Genomic DNA, 24,790 nt, shown 5'->3' with positions numbered 1-24,790 from the left:
AAAGAAAGAATAGTTCAAATAAATTTTTCTCCCCTAAAAGACAAATAATAAAATTCATTTATTCTTCAGTTTAACTTTGAACACGGTTTCCCAGAAACTTTGGTGATTTCTTCGAAAAAGCAACTGCCTCAACTTTAAGGTTAATTGCCCAGGGAGACAAGAAAATTATTTTAAAATAGGACATAAATGGTGTCCCATGGCACACGGCTCAAGCCATGGCATGTAAATGGAGTATCCCTCTGAATAAACCAGCTCCCATATTTCAACAGTAAATTTATGTCTCAAAGGAAGTATAGCATACATAACCCATTTCCTTGTATGGGGATCAGAAATTAGTTTGAACTTAAAAAGAAAACAAATTTAAACCAGGCACCATGGCACACATCTGTAATCCCAGCAACTCAGGAGGCTGAGGCAGGAGGATCACAAATTTAAAGCCAACCTCAGCAACTTAGTGGGACCCTGTTTCAATATAAAAAATAAAAAGGGGCTGAGAATGTGGCTCAGTACTTAGGTGCCCCTGAGTTCAATCCTGGATACCAAAAGAAATTTTTTTTAATATAATAAATCTCAAAATTATTTGCCTCATGTGATGTTTATAGATTATGACACTATGGTGCTTTCTGAAGATCACTGGATACCACTGTCAAACAGAGCTGCTACGCCCTCTAGGCATGTTAAAGGAATATCAAAATTATGAGCTATTTTAAATGAAACAGAAAAAAAATCTGGCTATAGCATTTTTAAAAAAGTTGTTGTCTTTGCACACACATTACAGGACAAGGAGCATGCAATACAACTAACAAGTCATTTTTTAGTATGGGAAAGCTAAAGTGCAAACATGATAGAAGCATTAATATTAAATAATTTTGGAGGAGATTAAGTATCCAAATAAATAATAACATTACCATTTTTACAATGCTAGCCTAAACAGTAATATTCACAGCAATATATTTTCCCACTTGATAGCTGCCTACGTACCATACGAATGGTCCACCCCCATAAGCCAAAGGTCAAAGTGAACACTCAAAAAAATCAACATCTCCACTATGATAGGTTCAAAATATTTAAATAAGAAGTTACACTTTTTGATTTACTGTCATTTTAAGTAACTGCTTTATTACCTATTTTTAAATATACTGCTAATCTGATGCTTATTGCAATAACAATCATAATTCTACTAGTGTTATTTAGGTTACAGTTTTAATTTTTAAAATAAGAAGATTCAATTTACATGAGCAAACCTATATAGTTTTAAAACCACCCACCACAAACACACACTTTCTCCATGAGGATTTAAAAATAAATTATTAATATACCTGACATATATCTTGTATGTGCATTATATATATGTATATGTCTATATATCTGTGGACAACATTGCTCTTGTTTCCAGAAGGATGTCAGCATTTGAAAACTCGGCATGAGACCTAATGGCATTAAAAAATGTATGAGAAAAAAATTATGGAAATTCATTATAGAAGAAAATTTTAAAGCAGGAAATTCTCAAAAGATAGTTCTTTGTGGGAAAAAAAACTATTTGGGGAATATGGTGTCAGATTCTGGATCCTACATGCATTGTTTAGTTCAGAAATTATGTTAGAATACACTGTACAGCAAACACCCCAGATACCTGGTTGAAAGGTAAGAAAGTATATTTTAGTCATAAAAGGGCTAATACAAGCAGCAGGAGGTGAAAGGAGCTGCTCTTTGGAAAAGTTAAGCCAGCAAAAAGAAAGTCATGCCCATGGTTAATAGAGAGCAAGCTGCTGATAACTACCAGGGGAGGTGGTCTTAGGTGAGGGCTGCGGTGCTTCCAGGGTGGTCCCAATGCAATAACTGTGCCATCTACTGTCATGCCAAGTGCTCAGATGCTGCACCAATGATGGTTGTTGATCAAAAGGGTTTTACTGCCCTCCTCAACCACACCACAAAAGCAGCTATTACGATAGAGGCTGGCAGCTAGGTTTGAGGGTGCAGAATACGCAGCCGAAGACGAATGCACAGGTGTGCCAAAATCTGAACATGCATCTATGGACACCAAAAAACCTGACTCAAACTAACAAACTGAAAAGCAATCTGTCAAATGAAAACTGAAATCTGACTGAACAAGTCCCTTATGCAACCTAAAGATTGAAATCTTGATTAACCAGAAGAAAACTCGGGGGAAGCAGGAATCCTTATTTTGGAGGCTTTCAAATTAATAGAGGGGAAGGTTAGATGCAAACAAAAATATCTTCATTTCACTGCTATTAACAGAACTTTTCCATTCCTGGCCTCACAATTTAGAAAACTGTGGGTACAGATGAAATTTCTGCCAGTGTCTGACATCTTGTGAGGCCCTGAGCCTGAACATTAATGACCAATGCATAAGGGGCCCAGGTGCCAGGACTGATGGAGACTGGGCCAATTATTTTAGCAGCTGGAGCTTTGTTTTACTAAAACCTTTGGATAAGACTGTTTCATTCTTTTTCCTTCTTCTTCTTGTTCTTTCTACAATTTGCTTCTTGCTTTTAAACCTTTTAAAAGGAGGTTATAATAAAATTCTGGTTCACTGAGATTCCCCTTTGTTAAATTCTGGTTAATTGAGGTGCTTATGTGCATCATGAGCTTTGCTTTTCCAATGTCTTACTGTGTGGGATGTGCCCAAAAGGACAATCACATTGGTCCCTGGAACAACATTCCCCAAAGGCAAGAGATGATGGTCCTGAGCCACCCACCCTTTTAGATGATGTTCACAATCGCTGTTGGCTTCTTTTTAGCCATTTTGGGCCTGATGTTGCCTTTCCGGCTAAGCCCCAGAAGCTCCCCTTTCTTGGGTGGTCTGCAGAGTTCTCTTGAGGACTCAGCCTGTTCGTGAACAGACTTGGCAGGCTGCAGTCCGGCTCTCTCATCCTTGGCTTTCTTCAGGTAGCTCCTTCCCTTCGGGTGGAAATGGGTCTTAAGATCAGGATGGCCACACACAGAATGCGGGTGTCCTCGGCTTCTACAGATGGTTAGGTGGGAGTGGAAGGGAGATGAACAGAAAAAAAATATATCTCTTTAAGCCTTAAAATCATTGGAACTAGTCATGGCATGATCACTCCTGCATGCACGGTGGTGATCATGCTCCCACTGAGACAAATCATCGATACTGGTATTTCTCTTCCAAAAAGTTCCTGTGATCCCCAGGAAATGATCAGATGATGCTAAGTTCCCAGGGAGATATTATTAGTCCTACTACCAGTGACAAAATTGAAGAACATAAAATTTAAATGACTATCTAGTTGGTCTACAGAGAAGATGGATGGGGTCAGAGCCCCCATCTTTTGACTCTTTTACTAAGGGATTCAGGAAAATCCATTGAATAGACATTATACAAGACAGTATAAAGGATATGATTTATATAATAATGTATGCATATTAATTACATTAATAGTACTATAGAGTCAGGAATGGGTGCACACCTGTAATCCCATGACAAGAGGCTGAAGTAGGAGGATCACAAGTTAGAGGACAGCCTCAGCAATTTAGCAAGACCCTGTCTCAAAATAAAATTTAAAAAGGCTGGGGATAGCTCAATGATAAAGAACTCACAGGTCCAATCCCCAGTACCAAAAGATTAAAATAAACAACAATATAGAGCTATTTGACTATACTATTTCTCAAAAGAGAAAGTTACATTGCAAAATTATACTCTGGCATTCTCTTATTGCCATATGCTAATAGATTTTTAGCATATTTGGCAGTTACATCAACATTTTATGGTCAGGTATACAAGCAGATGAATTTCCATCTAAGCCTCTCAAATCCCATTATAGATATATAAAATGCAACAGGGAAACATTCATACGTTATCCAATGGCCCAAGTATAAAAAGATATACATACAGGCATTTGAGTTTCCTATTTGAAGAGATATCTGTAAGCTGAAAGAAAACAAATAAGAGAACATATTACTTAACTTGAAGGCTGAATTTGGTTTGAAAACTCTTCCCTGCATTCTTAAGAAAGTGAATTCACATGAAGGAAGTTACTGTTCCTGGCATGTTACCCTTGGCACCACCCATCATATCAGTGAATGAATGGGAGGTTTGCCCCCTGCTTCCTCAGGGAGCCTTGGGGACCTGTGCTGGGCTTTCCAAGAAGCCCACATCAGCAGATCTCAAAAATTTTAGAAAGTCAAAAGCATCCCAACAAATGAATGTTTGAAGAAACATGTCTTTAAAAACTGGAATGATGTGCATTTCCTGAGTATCAGACTAAATTTACTGTTAACTTAATATAGTTGTGGCTGGTCACAAAGTATCAACTAAGAGGAAATTGGCATAAAATGTTTACTGCCTAAAATACATCATTTCTAAAATGAGAACATATGAATACCAACCCCTCAAATATCCCTGAGGCCATCTATCATTGAGCTTATTTTCCACTCGTAATAACCCATGCAATAAAATGTTTGCATGTACTTTTGTGGCTCGGAATTACTTCATTTGCAGAATAAATTGATAATTATCATTTTGTGATCCAGATGTCACCATTCCGTTTATAGGCAAACCCAGCATATTCCCAGCCTTCAGTCCCTGATCTCCCTGATACAGCTTTCACTAGATGAAGCCATGTTGCATCAGCAGACAAACAGAAGAGAACAAAGAAAATGTAGAGAAGGGGCCACTTCAGTATTTGGGATAGTGTGGCTAAGACACACTTAGTGTCTGTGGGGAACTGGTTCCAGGACCCATGATGATACTGAAATCTGTGGATGCTCAAGTCCCCTGTATAAAATGGCCTCATATTTGCATAGAACCTTTATGCATCCTCCCTTATACTTTAAATCCTCTCCAGATTACTTATAATACCTAATAAAATGTAAATGCTATCAAAATAGCTGTTACATTGCATGGGTTAGGGAATAATGGCAAGGGAAAAAGTCAGTAAATGTTCAGTACCAATGTAATTTTTTTCCAAATAGTTTCAATCTATGGTTGAATGCATGGATGTGGAGCCCATAGGTATAGAGGGCCACAAGGACTTCTAAAATATAAGCATGGTGATTCAGGTTGCTACGGGCTTAGGGCAACTGATCATCTATCTCTTTTCCAACTTGCCCTCTATATAGGTAGTGTACCCAACTTGTTTAGACCAAAACCTTGGATTTATTCTTGATTCTCCTCTTTTCCTTGTCTGTTAAATCTAATCCTTCATCAAGGCAACCGGTGTTTTCAATTCTACCCCAGAACACATCCTTCTCTGTACTTCTTCCACTCTTTTCCAGCTACCAGCGCTCTTAACCTTTTATTATAATAGTCCCCTACCCCATATTTCATTTTGCATCTCCAGCTTATTCCCAACAGAGCAGCCAGAGTGGCTTTGCTAAAACACAAGTTCATCTCCTGCTCTGCCTGTTCCTTGCCTAGAACATTCTGCTTCTCACTTTCCACAGACCTGCATCCTGCTTGATATTCAGGTCACAGTGCAAATGCTGCCTCCCAGCAAGGTTTTCCTGACCACTCAATCCAAAGTCCTCCACCCTGAACCCCTCAAATGTATATTTTTACTTTCTCCCTTCACAGTACTTATCACTGTATGAAACTATGTCCCCCTCCCCACTGAGAGCAGGGGCCTTTCACTGCAGCTTCCTTAGCACCCAGTAAATACTGCACCCCCAATAAGTATGTGTTAAATGAATTACTGCTAGTCCTAATTTAGCAACCTGAAGGAAATAAAAGCAACACTTAAAGCAACATTATTCAGATTGTCTCATTGACCTTCCATGTGAGCAGTTCTGGAAAGATTTTTGGCAGATGGGATATTAGGTCACTTTGTGTCTAATTCGACAGCATTTTTTTTTTCAGAGCATAAAGATAAAATATCTGAGTAAGCACACTGTATTTTTAGAAATCAGCCAGGTGAAAAAGTACATAAATGCTCAAGGGGATTAAGGGAAAGATACAGATGCCACAACATTAGTTCAGAAAAGGCACTAAATGTGAAGGGAAGGAAATTTTTTTTCATAGCACAGAAGAATTTTAATGCTAGAAGTCACCTTAGAAAGAAGTAACTCACTTATCAATCTAGGGATTTCATGGCTTTCTGGAGTGGTAATGACAAAAAAGGGAGAGGAGGGAGAGGGAATTAAGGTAGATATAAGGAGGGAGGTGAAGAAAGCAGACACATTCTTGGCAGCACAGTCTTAGCAGAAAGGATGAGAGCTGGGCTGGGATGGCATTCCTGACTGTTCTGCAGGAGAGAGATCTGGTGTGCAAGCTGGCAGGGGGCAGAGGAACTGTGCAGCATGTCTGCTTGTCCTGGAGGCCCTGGAGCAAGGAGCTATCCTGGGTGCAGCTAGAGTGAAGGCTCAGGAAGTTTTAGTTTCTCGGGGTGCTACACCTTCACTAAGCTGGGTCAAAGAGTTTACTGAATATATCATTTGACGCTTTCCCTGTTAAAAGCTTCTGAGTTATTCTGTGTCTATCATCATAGACAGCCCAGGAGGCCAGACTTAGCACTGCTTATATCAAAGACATGGCTCCTCATTTTACAGGTGGATATGTATCATTACAGTGAAATAAGCTAAGTGAAAAAGGAGAAATGGCCTACAGGGTCTGTAGACCATCTCATAGCATGGCACACGGTGGTTCAAAGCTTGGACTTGGACAACTATACACAGGAATGGGGAGAAAAATACATTTTCCCAATCCTTTCAAAAATTACACACTTCATTCCTCGTCTTCTCAGGGCCATATGTCCCTCCTATGATGAGGCGGTTCTCCTCACTGCAGCCTGATCTTGCCCCAACAACACACAGCTCTCTCTCATTTCTAGATTCCTTATTATAATCGTAACTGCACTTCATTTTATTTGGATTAGTCAACTTTTTTCCTTAGGCAGGACAAGTCTGCTGAAGGCAGATCCTATCATGTCTGGGATACAGAAGATATAATCATAAATATTTCTTAATTTCCCACCATATTTGAACATATTTATGTGTATACATGCGTGTTGTGTGTGCACACATGCGATTTTGTACGTATATCATCTGACTAGAAAAGTGGAGATGCCACTAAGCTTGGGATTACATGATATAATGTGATGAGAAATAACGACGGGCTGTGTCTCTGGAAGGTATTCAATTTTCAAGCTACAAAAATAAACTGAGTAGAGAAAATGAGCAAAGATAGATATTTTAAAAAGAGTGAGCCAGGTGCTGCGGTGCATGCCTGTAATTCCAGTGACTCCAGAGGCTGAGGCAGAAGGATCAGAAGTTCAAAGCCAACCTCAGCAATTTAGCAAGGCCCTAAACAACTTAATGAGACTATATGTATGTATATAAATTACCTAAGTGAATCCTACCATTGTGTACACCCATAGGAATGGGGTCTTAGTTAGAATAAGACAAATTCCTTGCTTACACAGTTGTATGAAAATGGATTCTACAGTCAAGTATAACTAAGAAGAACTAATAAAAAATTCAAAAATAAAAAGGGCTAGGAATGTGGCTCAGTGGTTAAGTGCCCCTAGGTTTAAGCACCAGTACGAAAAAAAAAAATAGAGGAGGGAGGAAAACTAATGGCTTCCTTTCATCCTCCTTACCTTCCACTGGCTTCTCCCTTAGTTCAGTACAGAATTTCAAGCACTGAGTGGTTTAGTAGCCTACATACTGAAACTGTTAATGCTACTTATCAATTTTAGGATTCCTAACCCTCAAAGTCAGGTGATGATCAGACCATTTGGGATGCCAAATGATTTAAGAGAGTATTGAATTCAATATCTTTATTTTATAGAAGATTTAAAGGCCCCAGAAGGAAAAACGTCTCCCTCAGTCAGAAGCAGAGTAAGAATGTTTTGAAAGCCAGGCCTTCTTACCTATGTCTGGGCTCCATGACCTCTGACCACAACCCTCTTTTAAGAGAAGGCTTCGGTGCCCCCTCTAACAACAGCTAATCACCACTGGATACTTTACAGCTAGTTATTATTTATTATTTCCTGGGTGAGGAAAAAGTGTATGTGGTTGGATCTTGCTTTAATTAGAAGGACCAAAGCTTTCATAAGATTCTCTTGAAGAGCTCCAAAACAGAACTGGACACCATCATGGTCTCCCAAGGAGAAAATAGGGTTTAAGTGGGGAAGTACTCAGAAGTACTTCATGGAGAAGATAGTAGGCACTCACCCAGGAAATAATAATAAATGTTTCACACAGAGGAGGCTGCTTGGAACAGTGCTAAAATCTCAGACATAACAAATTTACTTTCTTCCCATCTACTATGTTCTGGAAGGTTTGCCTCACTGAACTGAGCCAAGTAGACATTTTTACAGCAAGCACTAGGTAAGATTCTTTCATTTCTTACCTTCCTCTCTCCTTTCCTTCCTGTTGTCTGTCTCCCTCCCCTGCCTTTCTTATCTTATCCACTTGCCTTTCATCTCATTCCTTCTAGATAATTAGTTTTATTACATAATCACGTTTGCTTCAAATCGTGACTTCCACAAGCTCAAGCCAAATTTTTAGTCAGCCAACCTTGCTAATCTTGTGGTTAGCCAAACTATTTTTCTTTTCCTCGTAATACAGTATATTTCCTTATAATACAGTGAAAGAATAAAATCTGAAAAGGAGATAAGCATAAATGAAGCTCAATGAATCATGAAAATGTTATAAACAAACCATAACTTTGGGGTTGCAAAAATCCTTTCTTTGCCTTTGTTGTTGACGCCACACCAAAGAAACTATATAGGGGGGCAATATGACCACCCATTCCTTTCACCTACAGTGTCCCCCGACCACACTACAAAGAAACCAGGGTCTCAATTAATCCACCAATGAGAATGTGGATCTTCACCCACATCCAGGATTCTCATCTGGACTCTACAGTTTTCTTAATCCCCTCAACTCTACGTAAAATGGTATGCAGAAGTCTATCCTAGACCTTCCACCTATGACGTTTCTTGTTGAAATTCTACTTTAGCACTATTTAATGTATTGATACGGTTGAACCATGTTTTCCTTCCAATTAATGGAAGGAAAAAGTGTATGTGTTTGGATCTTGCTTTAGTAAGAAGGACCAAAGCTGTCTTAAGATTCTCCTAAAGAGCTCCAAAACAGAATAATGATAACTTCTGATCTACCTGAATAGCAAGGTTGAAACAAATGATTTCTTTGGATACTTCAAACTCCATCATTTAGCAAATATTAAGCTATTCATAGCAATTCAGCAGGGCATGGAGGAAGAGGGTGAAGAAGGAGAGGTGTGCATCCCGTCTGGGATCTGGCTTCCCTCCACACATAGGCGTGACCCAGGCATGCTTTCATATGATGCCTCGGGAGCCCTGCCAGTCACCCAGCTCTCACCATACATGGGGACCTCACACTGGCCACTAGAAGGGTGGGACTTACCACATGCTCACTGATGTCACGGCTTCGACCTGAGACCTGCTGGCTTTGGTAGTATTCTAGCTGCTTCTCTGCCAGTTCTACCCGTTGCAACAGATTCTCAATAAAGTCCTGGAGTCTCGCTTTCCCCTGAACCTCCTTCTCAGCTGCTGTTTCCAAGAAATGGTTAAAGGTCACTACTTCTCTGCAGGGCAAAAAAAAAAAATGTTAGAACACAAAATGGATAAATAAGCCAGGAATTTATTCATTCAACATATTGATAGGTGCCGACCATGTACCAGTCACCATCCTAGTCATCGTCCTAGGCAGTATGGCCTCGTAATGATGAAAGAAATCTTAGGATAACTGAATCATTAAACCATCTCCAAGTGTACTTATAAGGGAAAACCATCAAAAATTCAAACAAGAGACCAGCCTTTTTTTTTCAACAATTCATTCAGGTTTATAATATTTGTTTATTTTATTGCAGAGATATTTCACATTTATTATGAAAATTGACCTATTAGAGGATCAAGGGCTTTTTTTCTCTGCTCAATGATCCATATTCAATACAATGCTTGACACATATTCAATAAATATCTTTTATAAGTAACGTTTACAAAGAACAAGAAACCAAAAATCACTTATTACCCCACTACTGTCAAGTCCTACTGTAACTATTGCCAACTTCCTATATATTTTTCCCAGTCTTTTTGCTCTCTGCATATTTACTACTCTTGGGCCTTCAGGTGGTACAGTTTAGAATATGAGGAAAAAGCAATACCTGACAGCCTAATCTCACAGGATTAATATTGAAAAATCAAGAGAATGAATCTGAATGCAACACTGCATATGATTATGGCTGTATTTTTAAATCACATAAGTTTTGCTGCTGGTTCCATATAAAACTTTTAAAAATTAACATTAATGCTCCTAGTCTATCATGGAGTGTTATGTCATATTGGAGCAAAGAAGAATCTTTTTCTAACCTCCCTCATCCAATTATCTTGTGCCCTGAAGCTGAGAAGTTAATAACCTTTGTATTTTTCAAACAACCTGGCACAAATGCTAACCTAATTTTAGTTTGTGAATGTATCACATCAAATAGAAAAGAAAAGACCATTAAATCAAGCTTGATGGTTATGGTCTGACTTTGTTTTAAAAGAGAAGCTGAATACATAAAACAAAAGCCAAAGAAGTTCCTCATGCAGATTATATAAAGAATCTTCATTAAATGAAAAGAGCGTGTAATCATGGAATAGCAGGTATGTACATCTTAGATCCTTGTCACATCCTGTTCACCTGGATGAAGGATATCCAGAGCCACCAATGTACTCCCCAAGGAATCTTGAGAAATTTCTGAATGGAAAAGAAAGAGGTTTAACCACATTGTACTTATAACCTCTTTAATAATTATATTCCAAACAGCAAAGCATCCGTTCAAAGTGCAAGACAGACCAATGGATTTCAATGTATGAGAACAAAATGCTCACTGATATGCTTTCAGATCCTGCACAGCAATTAATCTTTAAGAAATTACCAATTGTTCCATTTGGGCACAGTATCAAGACAGAACATCCACTATTATCTGAAAAGACTATTAAAATATCCCTCCATTTTCCTGCTATACTTTTTTCATCTATTTAATCAAAACAAAGAGTCTGTAACAGACTGAATGTAGGACCACTGAAGTCCAGCTGCCTTCTATGAAGCCAGACATTAAACATATTTGCAGAACTTCTAGTAAAATTATTTTCACTAGATTGTTTTTGGAAAAATAGCTATTTTCCATAAAAATTTTATTTTGTTAACATAATGGATATATGTAGTGGGAGTAGACATTGAAAGAAACAAATACAGAAATATGTACCTACAAAGCTGAGCTGAATGTGACTGAGAGAAAGAATAATTTGATGCTATCAGAAAGAGCAGTAAAAGGTGTGTGTCGTTTTACTTTAGGTTCTCATCCCTCTGACTCAGAATTCAGGGTGAAGTTAGAAAGCCAGATGAGAAGATATGAGCAAAGCTGAGTGAAATCCAGTCGGGGTGCTTTGCGGAAATTAACTGGTTCTAGGCCAATTTTGGCCCCATCTTTGACTTATTTATTTAACAAGGAAAAAAGGTTAAATATAAGGTTTCATGGAAAAATATGCTTACAGTCAGTCTGTTACAAACTCTTTGTCTTGATTAAATAGATGAAACAATATTTGACTATTAAGTAAAAACATGCCAGTAATATTTGAGAAACTGACCTTGAAGCTCCTTATTATGCAGAATGAGTTACAGGCCTGGAAATCTGACAGTATCTTGGGATTCACAGGCATTCAGAAATCAATAGAGTAGATGGGGGAACTGAGGGGAAAAGCCCTTTCTGAGTAGTTTCAAAGCTTTAGTTAGAAAAAAATATTCATTCACTCATGAGTTCATTCATTTACAGGATGATCATATGGTCTAAAACACAGATAATATCATTTAATTTTTCACAGATTGAATCCCCTCAATTACTTCTTCTGAGGTGGGCTGAAGACAGGTTAATTGAGAAAAATCAAAGACACACTATTATGTGAACAACACACCTAGAAGCCAATCCTATCATGAGTTACAGTATACGATCCATAAATCATTTCTTAAGTCTATTTAAACTCCATTCATTCTTGCATCCAGCCAGACTCTTCCTTTTGAATATGCTGTTCCCTCTGCCAGGTTCTTTCTCCCTGCCCTTCCCTCTAACCTCAGGCTCTCCTGCTAGGAATCACACCCAGACACATGACCAAGTGTAGATGAGATAGTCTGCCATATCCACCACAAAACCTCATGCTCACTCTATCAAAGTGCACAGCCCTGGAGACCAGTTGTGCCACTGACCCAATTTGATCATAAAACCAGTGAGGGCAGGGACCTTATCTCTCCTTCACTAGGGTACCCAGCATCTAACATGAGTCTAGTGCACAATAGGGGCTCAACACATATCTGCTGAATGCATAGAATGTGCAACTCTGTCTCTACAAAGACAATTATTCCTTTTTCCAGATAAGTACTGGGGCCTAAAACCAATGAGCAACCCACAGTTGCCTCCTGCAGGAATGGGGGTGGGATCTAAACCTGATGCTTCCTGTTCTTAACAACACTTTCAACATTGCTTTCTCCTCCCAAAGGCAGAGCTCTACCAAGTTATTTAAATTTCATTTTACATTACTGATTTATGAACCTCTTCAGAGGTATATGAAATGATAAAAATACCTCTAGCTAAAAATAGTTTAGCTATTGATCACAGAGCACCACAGACAGACTATAATGTCAGCCAGGAGGTATATCCAGAAACAAGAGTCAGCCATCTCCAAGCACTAAGGGCCTCTCTGCAAACTCAAAGGCCCCACCTGGTTCCCAAAGGGGACACACAGGCCAATCTGCACCAGCCACACCTCTGGAGACTCCCCCAACCCCTTTTTTGGCTTTTTGTCTCATCTTTCCTTTTTGGCTTCTTGGACTAAACCAATATGCTCCTCGTTAAGAACTTTTTTAAAAAAAAGATTCTATAATGAGATTAACAAATTATTCTTATTGGCTCTAAGTAGATCAACACTATATTCTAAGTTCCTCAGGTTGGGTGTGGGCATGAGGAGAGAGATGGAGAGACAGAGAGAAAACAGAAAATTTTTCTGGGTTTCCTAATTTTACCACATGGCATCCCCAAGAAAACATGCTTGACATCTGGTTTATTCTGTTTTAGTTATTAAGCCTGCATGGGACTCAGCTTGAAAAGAGAGGAAACCTCACAATATGGAACCAATCGAACCCTCTCCCCTCTACTGCACTCTGCTTCTTGGCCTGTCTCCTAACTGTTCATCAGTATGGACACCAGCGTCTCTACCCAGTGCTTTGGCTGACCCAGAAAACGGGAATGACTTAAGTAAATGGCCAGAGGGTTTGACTGTGTAAAGCAAGTTACCAAGTCAACCTTGCCTTTTAAAGGCCAGCATCCCATGGCCAGCCCTCGATAATAATCTAAATGGACATGATGGGCTCAGGCTGCCCTCCACGTCTCTTTTATCACAGCCTAGTGATCTGTTGGAGGCCATGTTTCCTTGTGCTCTGTAAGTGCTTTGGAGGAAGGAACTGCACTTGGGGAAGTACTGTTTGACCAGAACCTGGAGTAGAACCTGCCAATCAGTAGGCTCTTAGTAAATGTTATCTTCTGCAGGGCTCGGAGCTGGGAATGGGGCAAGCAATGAAGGGAGAAGGGAAACAGAGTCTATCTATTGTAGCTCACAAAGCCATAGATGGAAATTAGAGATGGGATCACAAAGAGGCCCCTCGAGGCAATCACAGGCCGGCAAATGACACATGCCCTACCCTGACTGGGAAAGGACATCCAGAGAGTCCGGTTAAAAGCCCTTGCTGGAACATGAAAGCCCTGGGGTGGGTGTACCAGAAGCTTAATGTCATGGCCATGCCTGTGGTGGCACCACTTCCCTGTTCCCAACACCTTTGATAACAGCTGGTATTTTCTTTAATCACATCAGAAAAATAAATGATGTCATCATAGCAGCCCTCTTAAAATAGCAAAGAAACAAGCCTATTCCAAAATGGGCCACGCTGAATATTACATAAGTCTCGACGCTTTGGGCAAATATCACATTTTCAGAAGTCTGGCTAGGACATGGTGAACTAACAGAAAAAGCACTCTGCAGGGATGCAGGAAAAGGGCTTCAGTTTCAGCTTTGCCACTAAATCTTTGTCCTTGGGCAAGTCATTCTACTGCTCTGGGCTTATTTTCTGCATCTGTGTAATGAACATGTCCCCCAAAGGAGACAGAGGACAGACACCTTCTAGTTCTAAAAATCAAAAATCACACCATCCACTCAGGGGCCATCTCTGACAGCCCAGTTGCCCCTTCAATGTCACCATCATCTGGCTGCTACTGCAAATTCCACCCTTCTTCCTCATTCCCTCAGTGTGGCTTCTCCCTGTAAAAAGATCTGTCCCCTAATGTTCTATCAACCTGAAACTATGGCTTGCATTTAAGCACTTGTTAAAGCTACCCTGCTTTTGGGCACAGGCATGATCGTGGGTATGCTTTATTCTTCCTATGTAAAACATAAGCACCTTAGAGGAAAGTATCGAGAATTTTATATTCCCCACATACCCCCAGTACAGGGATAGGCACATCACTGGTGATCTATGGTCACTTTCCAAATTTACCAGGAAAAGGTCCTCAAGTAAATTTGGGATTACCATTATTACCCTCAATTTCTCCAAACTACAAAAGGCCAACTCAGTTACCACTTAAATTCAACCTTTCTTGTTAAGGGATACCTTGCTGCAAGGTGGCTGGGATTGATTTACCTGATTACAGGCAATGCTGCCCAACATCTCCGACTCCTCGTCAATAAGTAAATACCCATTTCAGAGGAACTTAAAGTTACATGGACTTTGTAAAGATGAGCAACTTCTTTCTAGGATTTGCACTCCAAAAATATACAGATACCTCTCTACACGAGTACAAGAAAATTCACTAGCGTGAAAGTACAGAATATTGCCAATTCAAACTTCCTCTGTATTATGGTATATATATGACCTCCATAGAGCAATGACCTCAGGGCAGATGCAGCTTTAGGGATTTTTTAATTTCAACTTCAAAGAAAGAATTTTTATAGATGAGGGGTAAATTCATAGGTAAGAAAGTCTTATGTGGATGCAAAAAATCAGACTTTTGCTATTTTAAAAAATCAAATCAACATCTATGTTCCAAAGTATCCCCAAGCTTAAGTCAATTTCACATAGGACCACAACAATCTACTTTCTCTCACAAATGGGCCTTGAGAGCTTATGTGGAGGCATTTGGCAAGGAAGCACAGTTTCTGGTATGTACCCCAGCTAAACAGGGCCTGGCCTTACCTGATAGTCCACCTCTTAGTGGAGGGCACAGCCCTCCAAGGGAGTGGTAAGGAGGGAAGGGGCAAGACCTAGTCTCGCAGATCCAGCCAAATCCACCCCGTATCATAGGTATAGGAGATGGGCAGTTCCTATGCATCCCCAATCAGACGACAGGGGGAGGAGGGGCAAAGCTAGACACTGAGTATGCTGTCCACAGTGGCTCCCAAGACCAAAAGCTCCAGTGTCCTTCATGGAAAACAAGACTCTTTCAGTCTATTTTATTTACAGAAAGAGTGATTATTTGAGGCTTGAATACAGAAACTGACAGTATGGACCCAAATGAAAGCTTTAAAAAATGAAGACTTTTGTTTATTTTACATTTAAAAGATTAAGGCAACGTCACTGTATTTTTATTCCAAGTTGTGTTTTTTAAAATTCCATAGTTTTCTGTTAGCCTGAAAATGATATACTAAAAATCAACTTGTGCTGTGGTGGTGGCTCAGTGGTAGAGTGTGTGCTTAGCATACACAAGGCCTAGGTTCAATTCTAGCCCCAAAATTAAATTAAAAATAAGAAAACTCCTAGGGATGCCAACAAAACTGTCAACAAAACTGTACAGTGATATTAACTGGGCACTATAATACTATGAAAATGGAACAAACTGTGTATTTATCAATAGCACACTGGTTAAATCAGCCTTATGCATCCATGGAATATTATGCAACAGCCAAAAGGAATGACTATTATCATATTTTGAGCACAAAAGATGCCTGAAACATATTATGTTAAAACAAAAACAGCTCTAAATGCAAGTGGCAGAAAAGTATGCATCATGACTCTATTTTGAAAAGCATTGTAACTCTACATGTACAAATGACATGTGGCTGTTTGCACACAGAAAGGCTCTGGATGGATGTTTAGTAAACTTCACAATGCTGTCTCCAGAGAATGGTGCGGATGTTCTTGGAGAGAAGGGGGTATTTTTTTTACATATACAATTCTATCTGGCTAAAAATTTGTTTTCTACATGTATGTTTTTCATTAGGTGTTCAAGAGACAGCATGGATTAATCATAACACAATATCATTACACACCCATGTATAGATCACTTTTATTTAATCAGTTATTTTTAATAAAGTACTCTTGACCCTATCACCCCAAAGTTAGATCCTTGACAATAACCTACATCTAACCATAAGATCCATCCCTTCGGTATCTTGTCTTTCTATAGTCCAGGCAGCCACCATCTCACACCCCTTGTTCATTATGACTTCTCTTATTAATCTACACAATAGAACAAACCAATGAATGCAAAATATCAATTAGGTGGCCTTTTAAATTCAATGCTCTTAAATTAAACAGATATACTACAAAGTTAATTCTAGGCCTTTTTCTACACACAAAGGAAACCCCATCAGCTATTTTCCCAACAGTGGCAGGTCATCTTGGTGACCACAATGGGTCAAAAAAAAAAAAAAAAATACTACCTTCCTACCAGGTAACATCAGAAGCTAAAAAAAAAAAAAAAAAAAAAAAAAAAACTAGTAAAGCAAATCAGTAGCTGATTCAAATTTACCCTTCCTTTATTTAAAAAAATGCCCATGCTTCCCTCCAAGGTAGAATATAAACATTTAATGATAGCAAGTATAGACCTCTTTAATACATAGGGCTTCTTAGGGAGTTTTAATTAATACATTTTAAGAAGCGACACAAGATAGAAGAGTGCCAGAGGGCAAAGAGAAGATGAAAGTAAATCATCTCTATAGTAGCACTCAAATTATTTGGAAACCTGTCTTCTAGGATGTTTTAGTCTGTCAATTTTTATGTCCTTTGATTCTACAAATTCTGAGCCTCCATTTAAAATAAAATCTGATGTTCTACATTTGGGAAATACACTGAATTGTTACTTATGCTTTTCCAGTGTGGGTTAAATCCATACTTACTGATAAAGAAATTCTTCTCTAAGTATGATGATTTTTCAAGTAACAGCTTCTATGATCACCTCTGACTTGCAAAACCAGTGTCAACTCTTTGCAAGCAGCAAAGATAATCTAGTATCATGCATCATTTTATAAAAAGGAAAATCTCAAATGTAAATCACAGAGGTATAGCTATATCAGAATGTCTTCCCTCTGGGTTTCCTAATGTCTCTTTTTTTCCAAATGTAACTTATAATTAAACAAATTCTCAACTAATGACACTTCATTAATGTGGGCAGATAATCCAAAATGGCAAATAAGCCAAAATTATTTGAATTCAGCACATATTTTTATGCTGAATAAGACAGCATCTCAAGTTCTTGACTCTATAATACAGAGATTGTCAGGAGGTATGGCTCTCAGGGTACGTCTTTCCGCCTACACATTCAACTTCACTTGCAACTTCACTACCTATGGGATCCCCCATATGTAGGTGGTGTTACTCCTCTAAAAACATCAGTGGTTTACAGTTTCCAAGGTAACAAGGAGTTGGACACTATGACTTTAAAGTTGCTGGACTACAGACTGTACACAGAGGGGGTGAATAATATCAAGGCCTGTACCTCCTGGTTCAACTATATCAATGAGAGAAATGCAGCCAAGACACCTAAAAACACTACAAATCAAATCTTGCTTAACATTTGCTTATAACTTGGGGAGGGATCCCTAAAGCAAAGGGGTTAGCATCCTGTCTCAGCACCACTTACTCTTGCTTCCTAAGAAGCTCCTCCTCAGATTCTGTCAGGCGCTGCCTCAGTGCTGCGATCATTTCCACTGCCACATCCACCTGTCTATTGAGGGCCCGCTCTCGTCTCTGAACTTCCTGCTTTTTCTGAGTTAGCTGCACAAAGGCTGCCCGGACTTCCAACAGTTCAGCAGTTTTCTGGGCCAACTCTTTGGTGAGTTTATCAATTCTCTTCTCAATGGTCCTATCCACAGCCTCAACCATGCGATTGAATTTTTCTCTGACGTGTGCCTCGAAAGAGGCTTTCGTGTCTGAGGTGGGAAGTCCAGGACTGGACCGTGGCCCATCCAGGGAGTCTGCACGGATGTCCATCGCAGCATAGGTCTGCACGTAGGACACAGGCCTCTCTGCCACCACCTCAAATGGCTTTCGGTCCTTGGAGTGTTCATGTGCAATGCTATACAAGTTAACATAGCTTGGTTTCTGCTTTACCACATTGCCGTGGCTCTGCAATTTTCCCTGTTTCAGGAGTTCGGAGGAAGGGAGTAGTTCTGTGTCTTTGAGAGATGGAAAGAGGCTGCATTTTGTCAGGAGCGTTCTTTCTTCATAACTGTGACTGAATTCCAGATGGGCCCTCAAGGATGACAAGCTTCTAAATCTGGTATGGTCTCCACACCTCGGGCAGCGGAATGGCAGGCACACAGCAACATTTTCAAAGGACTCCTGCCAGGGATATCTGCCTTCCTCAAAAGCCTTCTGTTGCATTACTCTAAAAGTCCTGGGAGGGAGGAAAAATGGGGAGTTTAAAATAAATAAATGCATAATACTACCAAAATGATTGCTGCTCATCTCCATGGGGGCAGTGGCCTTTCGGTTTAAAGCAAGTTTTGTATAGAATACTTTATATTGATTTTGTGTCAAAGTTAAAACCTACACCCAGAAAATCCAGGTCAAATCCAGCAAGCCACATCCATTCATTTCTGTATCATTTACTGCTGCTTTTGCACATCAATATCAGAGGTGAATTGTATAGTTGAGACACAGATGTTATGCCCAGCAAGTCAAAAATATTCATTCCTTGGCCTTTTGCAGAAAAAAAAAAAGTCTGCCAACACCTGCCTAGAATAAAAAAGGTGGATAATCCTCCCTCTTCCCAGAAGAAAGCATGATGAACCCCAAGTCAGAATGAAACCGGCAGACCCAGAAGAGGAACTCCTGTTTCTTGCCCTCCTGAATTTAATATACCACATGCAAAACTATGCCTTACACGAAAATGAGAAAAACTCACATGAATTGTCAAAATAAGTCCTAAGAGAACAAGCTTAGTGATCTTTTCTCAAGTATATGAAAGTTACTCAAGTATTAAACACAGATGGACTGAAATTTTTTCAACCTATGATTTGTCTTTTTTTCATTAATTACTGGTGGGATGACATAAATCAAAATGTAATCAGAACAACAATGGTCCCATTCTCTAGCATTACTGAAATTTGGGGACTCAATGTGTCAAGCATCATTTGGTGTAAGTAGGCCCATGGCCAAGATTTTATTATAATATCAAGTGTTCTGGATGGATCTGCTTTCTCTGTTCCTATTTTAACTTGAAAACCTGGAGTTGGCCAATGTTTGAGCTGGGTAGGTATCAGCTAACTCTTTCAATAACAGGAAATTCTGGTTTCCTCGTAGGAATTGATTTCCTTCACCCTAGCAACAGATGACTGTTATAACCCAATTTTGCAAGCAGTACAAATCTATTCCCTCTAGGAATGGCTTCTACTTAATGTAGCAAGTATCCCACAATGAGGGGTCCCAAATGGGATCTCAGGATGAAAAGTGTCTTTATTGGGTCTTCAATCTCTTCAAAAACAGAAGTGCAAATGGTCCCCAGACAGCTAGACTGGCAAAGCTTCCAGGTTAATAAGCCTCTGGCCCCCAGAGAGGGGAATTTCTTCCTGTGCTGTACTGGGATGTTTAACCACTGGTTTTGTGGATATGGGATACAAACCCTGATCCACAGCAGGGCCACAGTCCACGGTAAGTGGTGAAGGGGAATCAGGATTTTAGAGAGGCAAGGGGAAAGAGGTGGCATCTCTGGATGGGGAAATGAATAATCACCGCACTCCTGAGCATGCAGGCTTCCATGGGCCCAGCGGAAACCCCAATTCCACAGGGCTGGTGGAAAAGGTCTGCAAGAGCTGGGCAGGCAGGCCGTGACCCTGTCTCTGGGGTCCCAGGTCTCCCCGCCCACGCTCCGCTGCCTGCCTATCGGTGGGTGTCAGAGTGGATTAGTGCGCACACGAGTTGCAGCCCTGCGAGCGGGGGCCAGGAAGCCGGCTCTCCCAACTCCCCGCGGTGCTGCGAGAACCGGGACCCCTTCCCTCGGCGCAGGCGGGCCCCTCGGCCGCGCCCCCTCTGGCGGACCGCGGGAGCAGATGCCCCACGGCGGCCACTTACCCGACTTGTTGCTGCTGCTGCTGCGGCTAATGCCGCCACCGCTGGTGCTGATGCTGCGGGAGCCGAGCGGTTTTCAGCAGAGCCGTAAATCAGGCTGAGCCGGGGCCCGCTCCCACCCCCCGCGCACCCCCGCGCCGGGACGAGCGGCGTCCAGGGCGGAGCGTGGTGCGGGCCAGCCAGCGGGGCGGCGCGTCCGGGGGCGGGAGGCGGGCGCCGGGCACCGGGCTGCCACTCTGCCGGTGCCTTCTCCACCCCGGCTCTGCCCAGCTGGCTGGAGGCCGTGCGCCCTCCCCCGGCCCCGGGAGCAGGATCCGCCTCAGGATTCCACTGACATCACCGGGAGGTGCCGAGATCGTTCCCGGGGGAGGGAAGGAGAGACGCGTGCCAACCTCGTAGGCGCTGCGCTTTCTGCAGGCCCTGGCAAGCTTTTCTGCACTTTACCGTTACTAGGGACCGGGAAAGTGTGGAAGAAGACGAAGCATGGCTGGCCGTCTCTTTGAAAAATCTGCCGGCTAGAGGGGCCAGGTATTTATTATGATCCCTTCGTCCTAAACTACTGGGCGAGAATGTCCCAAAATATCTGCCCAAGAAAGTCTACGCCAGCCTTCCAAGCCAAGTGTCCTGGAGCTAAGTTAGCAGGAGGACCTAAATCTAGTAAAATATAAGAGTTGTTAACAGTTAAACCACCAAGGACTCTCCATCCTCGTGGGGGACACTCTCCTTTTCCAGAAAAGCGAAGATTTATCATCCTAAAGAGAGATTTCTTTTCTTCTGAAGGATCCTGATGTCTCAGATTGTTGGATTTTGTTTTGTTTTATCTTAAACCTGCTTTGGGATACTCTTAGTCTACATCCTGAAATATGAAACCAGGATAAAAGTAACTGATGGGTTTTCTTGGCATCTTGAATTGCCAGGGAGGCAATTCAAGTTGTTTCAACTGATTTTATTTTACTGTGATTAGCTCAAGAATATCTTAGTTGTGTTTTGTTTTGAGAGAGGGTTTTTGTTTCTTTTGTTTTTGACAAATGCATCATTACATAACTGTAATTAAGAACCTGAGCTCTGAAGTCAGACTTGATTCAAATCCTGGCTCTGGACTTGAGTCTAGAACCTGAGTCAAGATTTTTCTGTGCTTTGGATTTTTTGTCAATAAAATGGAGACAATCAGGACCTACCTCTTAATGTGGTGTCAGGGATCAAATGGGGTAACGTTCCCTGGCCCAGACCTACACTGATAAAGGCAGTTTTTTATGGTTATTGTTATTTCATTTATTAATATTAATTCAATAAGAGAGGCCTACATGCCAATAAAAAAATCAGAAACAAGAAGGGATATTATTATGTACTCACTTCCACATCAATCAAGACAGGCAACTGTGAAGGTATTTCTCTTTAGAAATATTTCATTGAAGTTGCCTTTTGATTTGCTCTCAAAATTGTTTATTCCAGATAATTATTTAGCAAAAATTGTTGGAAGTCTGAAGGGTGCACATAATGGAGGGTCAGGTTATCTTGGTGATTGGGTGTGCAGTATGCAAGGTCACTCTGGCTGCCTTTATGGCTGAATGCAACAAAAGTGAGTTCTATAGAGAAAAAGATCTTGGATTTAGACTTTTCCCAATTCTAAAAATGACACAAGTATTAAATAATTATAGAAAGGTCCTGTGCTGCATCAAGACCTGAGCATTATGGGAGATTCCACTTCCTTCCGCAGGTATATCTGACCTTACAATTTACATCAGTAGTTCCCAAAGTGTCACTTGCACACAGCTCTTCCCCCACCAGCAGCATGAATATCACCTGACAACCTAAGAAAAGCTTATGATTGGCCTCAGGCCAGAACTACTGAATCAAAAAGCCTGGAAGCTGATTCCCAGCAATTTGTGGTTTAACAAGCCCTCCCAGTTATTCTGAAGAAACTTGAGGACCACCCATTTCCACAATACCTCTTCATACATTGACTGACACAAACCAATCAAATATATTTCCATGATCATTATGTATCTGGGCAGTGTGGGCACTATGGTAAGCATTTTATTGCATCAAATGTTTCCACACCTATGAGGTAGGAGGAACTAGGTCCTCAGCTTCAGCCACAGAGTTATTGTACCACTGAGTCTAGCTCTTCCCATCTCTGGGGCTTCTTTACCCATTCATGCCTATTTGCCCTTCAGGGCTCAACTTAAGCATCCATTCTCTGAAGAAGACTTCCCTGACACAGACTAAGTTGGCTTCCATTGGTACAATTTATCATAACAGAATTTATTACAATAGAATGGGTTACTTGTGTATGTTTAATATTTATGTCCCCTTTTAAGTTGTAAGGTGCATGAGTCAGGGACTCTGTCTTGCTCTCCAGGGTATTCCAAATACCTAACACAGTGCTGATCACCTATAAAGTGCTAAAAAAATATTTCTTGATGGAATGCACGTTGAACAAATGAATCCCATCTCTACATATGAAGAAATGGGGGTTCAAAGAAGTTAAATAACTTTCCCAAGATTACACCTAGAAAACATAAAGAGCCAGAACCCCAAACTCTAGGCATTTAACTTCTATACTCACTGCCTTCACAGATTTTAACCAAATAAGTTCCACGAGGCAAAGTACTTACATAAAGTCATAAACTAGTAAATAATAGAAACAGGATTCAAATTCATGTCTTGTAACATTTGTTTTATTCTGTGCTACATTATGCTGTTTTAACCTTTCCTCTCAGAGCTTACAACAAGTCGGTGATCTAAGGCATACATAAATGAAGTAAATTCATAGTAAAAGAAATTAAGTAGGAAGAATCTATGTAGCTTGGTATCACACTTGTTACATAATAGATGCCCAGTAAACCTGTGTTGAATGAAAAATGGTCATAGCTCCCACCTTCAGAGTATTTACAATATGTCTGACTACTAAGCATATACATCCATATCCAGTGTTTCTCAAAGCAGGACCCTTGAGGCCTAGGGAGGTGGTCAAAATGAGGATGCCTGGGACCTTGATTGGAATCAATGGGCATGAGTCTTGGAAATATGCATTTTCACCTACCTCTCCAAGTAATTCTTGTTACCACTAATGTTTTGAGAAACAATCCATGACTTAAAAAACCATCAATGGCAGGCATTGGTTGCCCCTTATGCACAAGAGAAAATGTTGCTCAAGATGTAATAAATGCTGCTGTAGGTCACACCACTCATGAGCTTCCAAGACAGGAAGGATTTGAGGCTAATTCTGACTCCAGTGGCTCTTTTCCCTGCCACTGTGGAAGGAACGAAAGCAGAAAAAGAGGATGGGCAGAATGGAAAGTAGGAAAGGATGAGGGAAGGAAGACCAGATGGTTGATATAGAAAATATCTTTCATTTAGAAAAAGAGCTCTTCAGCCTGAGGTTGAATTCCTGCTGGAACCTGTAGGAATTGAATGGAGATTTATGGAGTCCCTTTCTTCTCTGTTTACTGAATAACGTGACTCATTAAAAAAGTGTCAGCCCTTGGAAATCAGATGAATTATTTCACCCAGAGTGCCAAGTAATTATGAAAATCCAGGGCTAGCCACACACTTCCCAATTAGGGCACAAGTCCACTTGCTCCACACTGGCCTTAAGTCCTGACTTTTAGGTAACCCATCAGTTCTCCACTGCCACTGTCTTCCAACTCCTGGCTGCAACTAATTGCATACGTGAATTCATTCTTTCTGTTTCTCAACAAGTGTTATGGCAAGCCTACTGTGTGCCAGTACAAATCACTTGCATCTTTTAAGCTTCAGAGCCCTAGCTGTAATTTGGCTTTAAAGCCTCCACCAGAATAATCTACTAGAAAACACTATTTCCATTAAATTCCGTTGGCATAGCAACCACCAAGCAACACTTTGGAAAGTGCCTTAAATCTCATAGCAGTCTGTTAGCCAGAGTGAATGTATAGGGAGTAGGCCAACTATAGAGGCTAAATTTAGACATCTTACAACACCGTGAGCTCCCTCCCACCTAGAAGAGCAGTGTCATTTGCTCTCCTTGGTGGGGTCAAATGAGAGCCAGGTGAGAAAGGGATGGGCTAGTTTTGCATTTAGCTGACTTCTTTGGCCCAGTGCTTGGATTAAGAATGTAGACACCCAAAGACTAAGACCCATTTCACTCCTAATTAACTTTGAGTTTTGATGTAGACTGGGCAGCACCTCTGAACTTCATTGTCCTCATTTGTAAAAGGTAGGAGCTAGAATGAATTGAGGAATTTCCAGCACCATAATCCTACATGCTAGTCCGTGCATTTATAATATCCTTGATAGCATAGATGGGGTGACTATAGGAGAGAACATAGCAGGCATCCCTGGTGATGGTGGAGTGGCACTTTAGCAAAGAGCAGCATTCACATCTTCCTGTACTGATGCTGATATGCATTGAGTCCTTACCATGTACCAAAAATAGCTCTAAGTGGTTTTTCACATGATATGACACTTAACCTTC

General features: G+C 40.6%; 1 protein-coding gene across 1 annotated transcript; it reads right to left on the bottom strand.

Moving 5' to 3' along the window:
- Nucleotides 1-20,507, bottom strand: Znf365 (zinc finger protein 365). The gene is made up of 5 exons (XM_026393729.2): nt 20,338-20,507; nt 17,906-18,661; nt 9,367-9,547; nt 3,870-3,907; nt 1-2,986 (listed from the first exon to the last, which is right to left on the bottom strand). The coding sequence occupies exons 2-5, from the start codon at nt 18,646-18,648 to the stop codon at nt 2,725-2,727; spliced, it is 1,224 nt and encodes a 407-aa protein (XP_026249514.1). The 5' UTR covers nt 18,649-18,661; nt 20,338-20,507; the 3' UTR covers nt 1-2,724.
- Between the last annotated feature and the right edge of the window lie 4,283 nt (nt 20,508-24,790).

This window comes from Urocitellus parryii, chromosome 5 (genome assembly GCF_045843805.1).
Source record: "Urocitellus parryii isolate mUroPar1 chromosome 5, mUroPar1.hap1, whole genome shotgun sequence".
In the NCBI taxonomy this organism is placed as follows: domain Eukaryota; kingdom Metazoa; phylum Chordata; class Mammalia; order Rodentia; family Sciuridae; genus Urocitellus; species Urocitellus parryii.
Note: the sequence above shows the minus strand (reverse complement) of the source record. Positions and strands in the feature narration are given on the sequence as shown.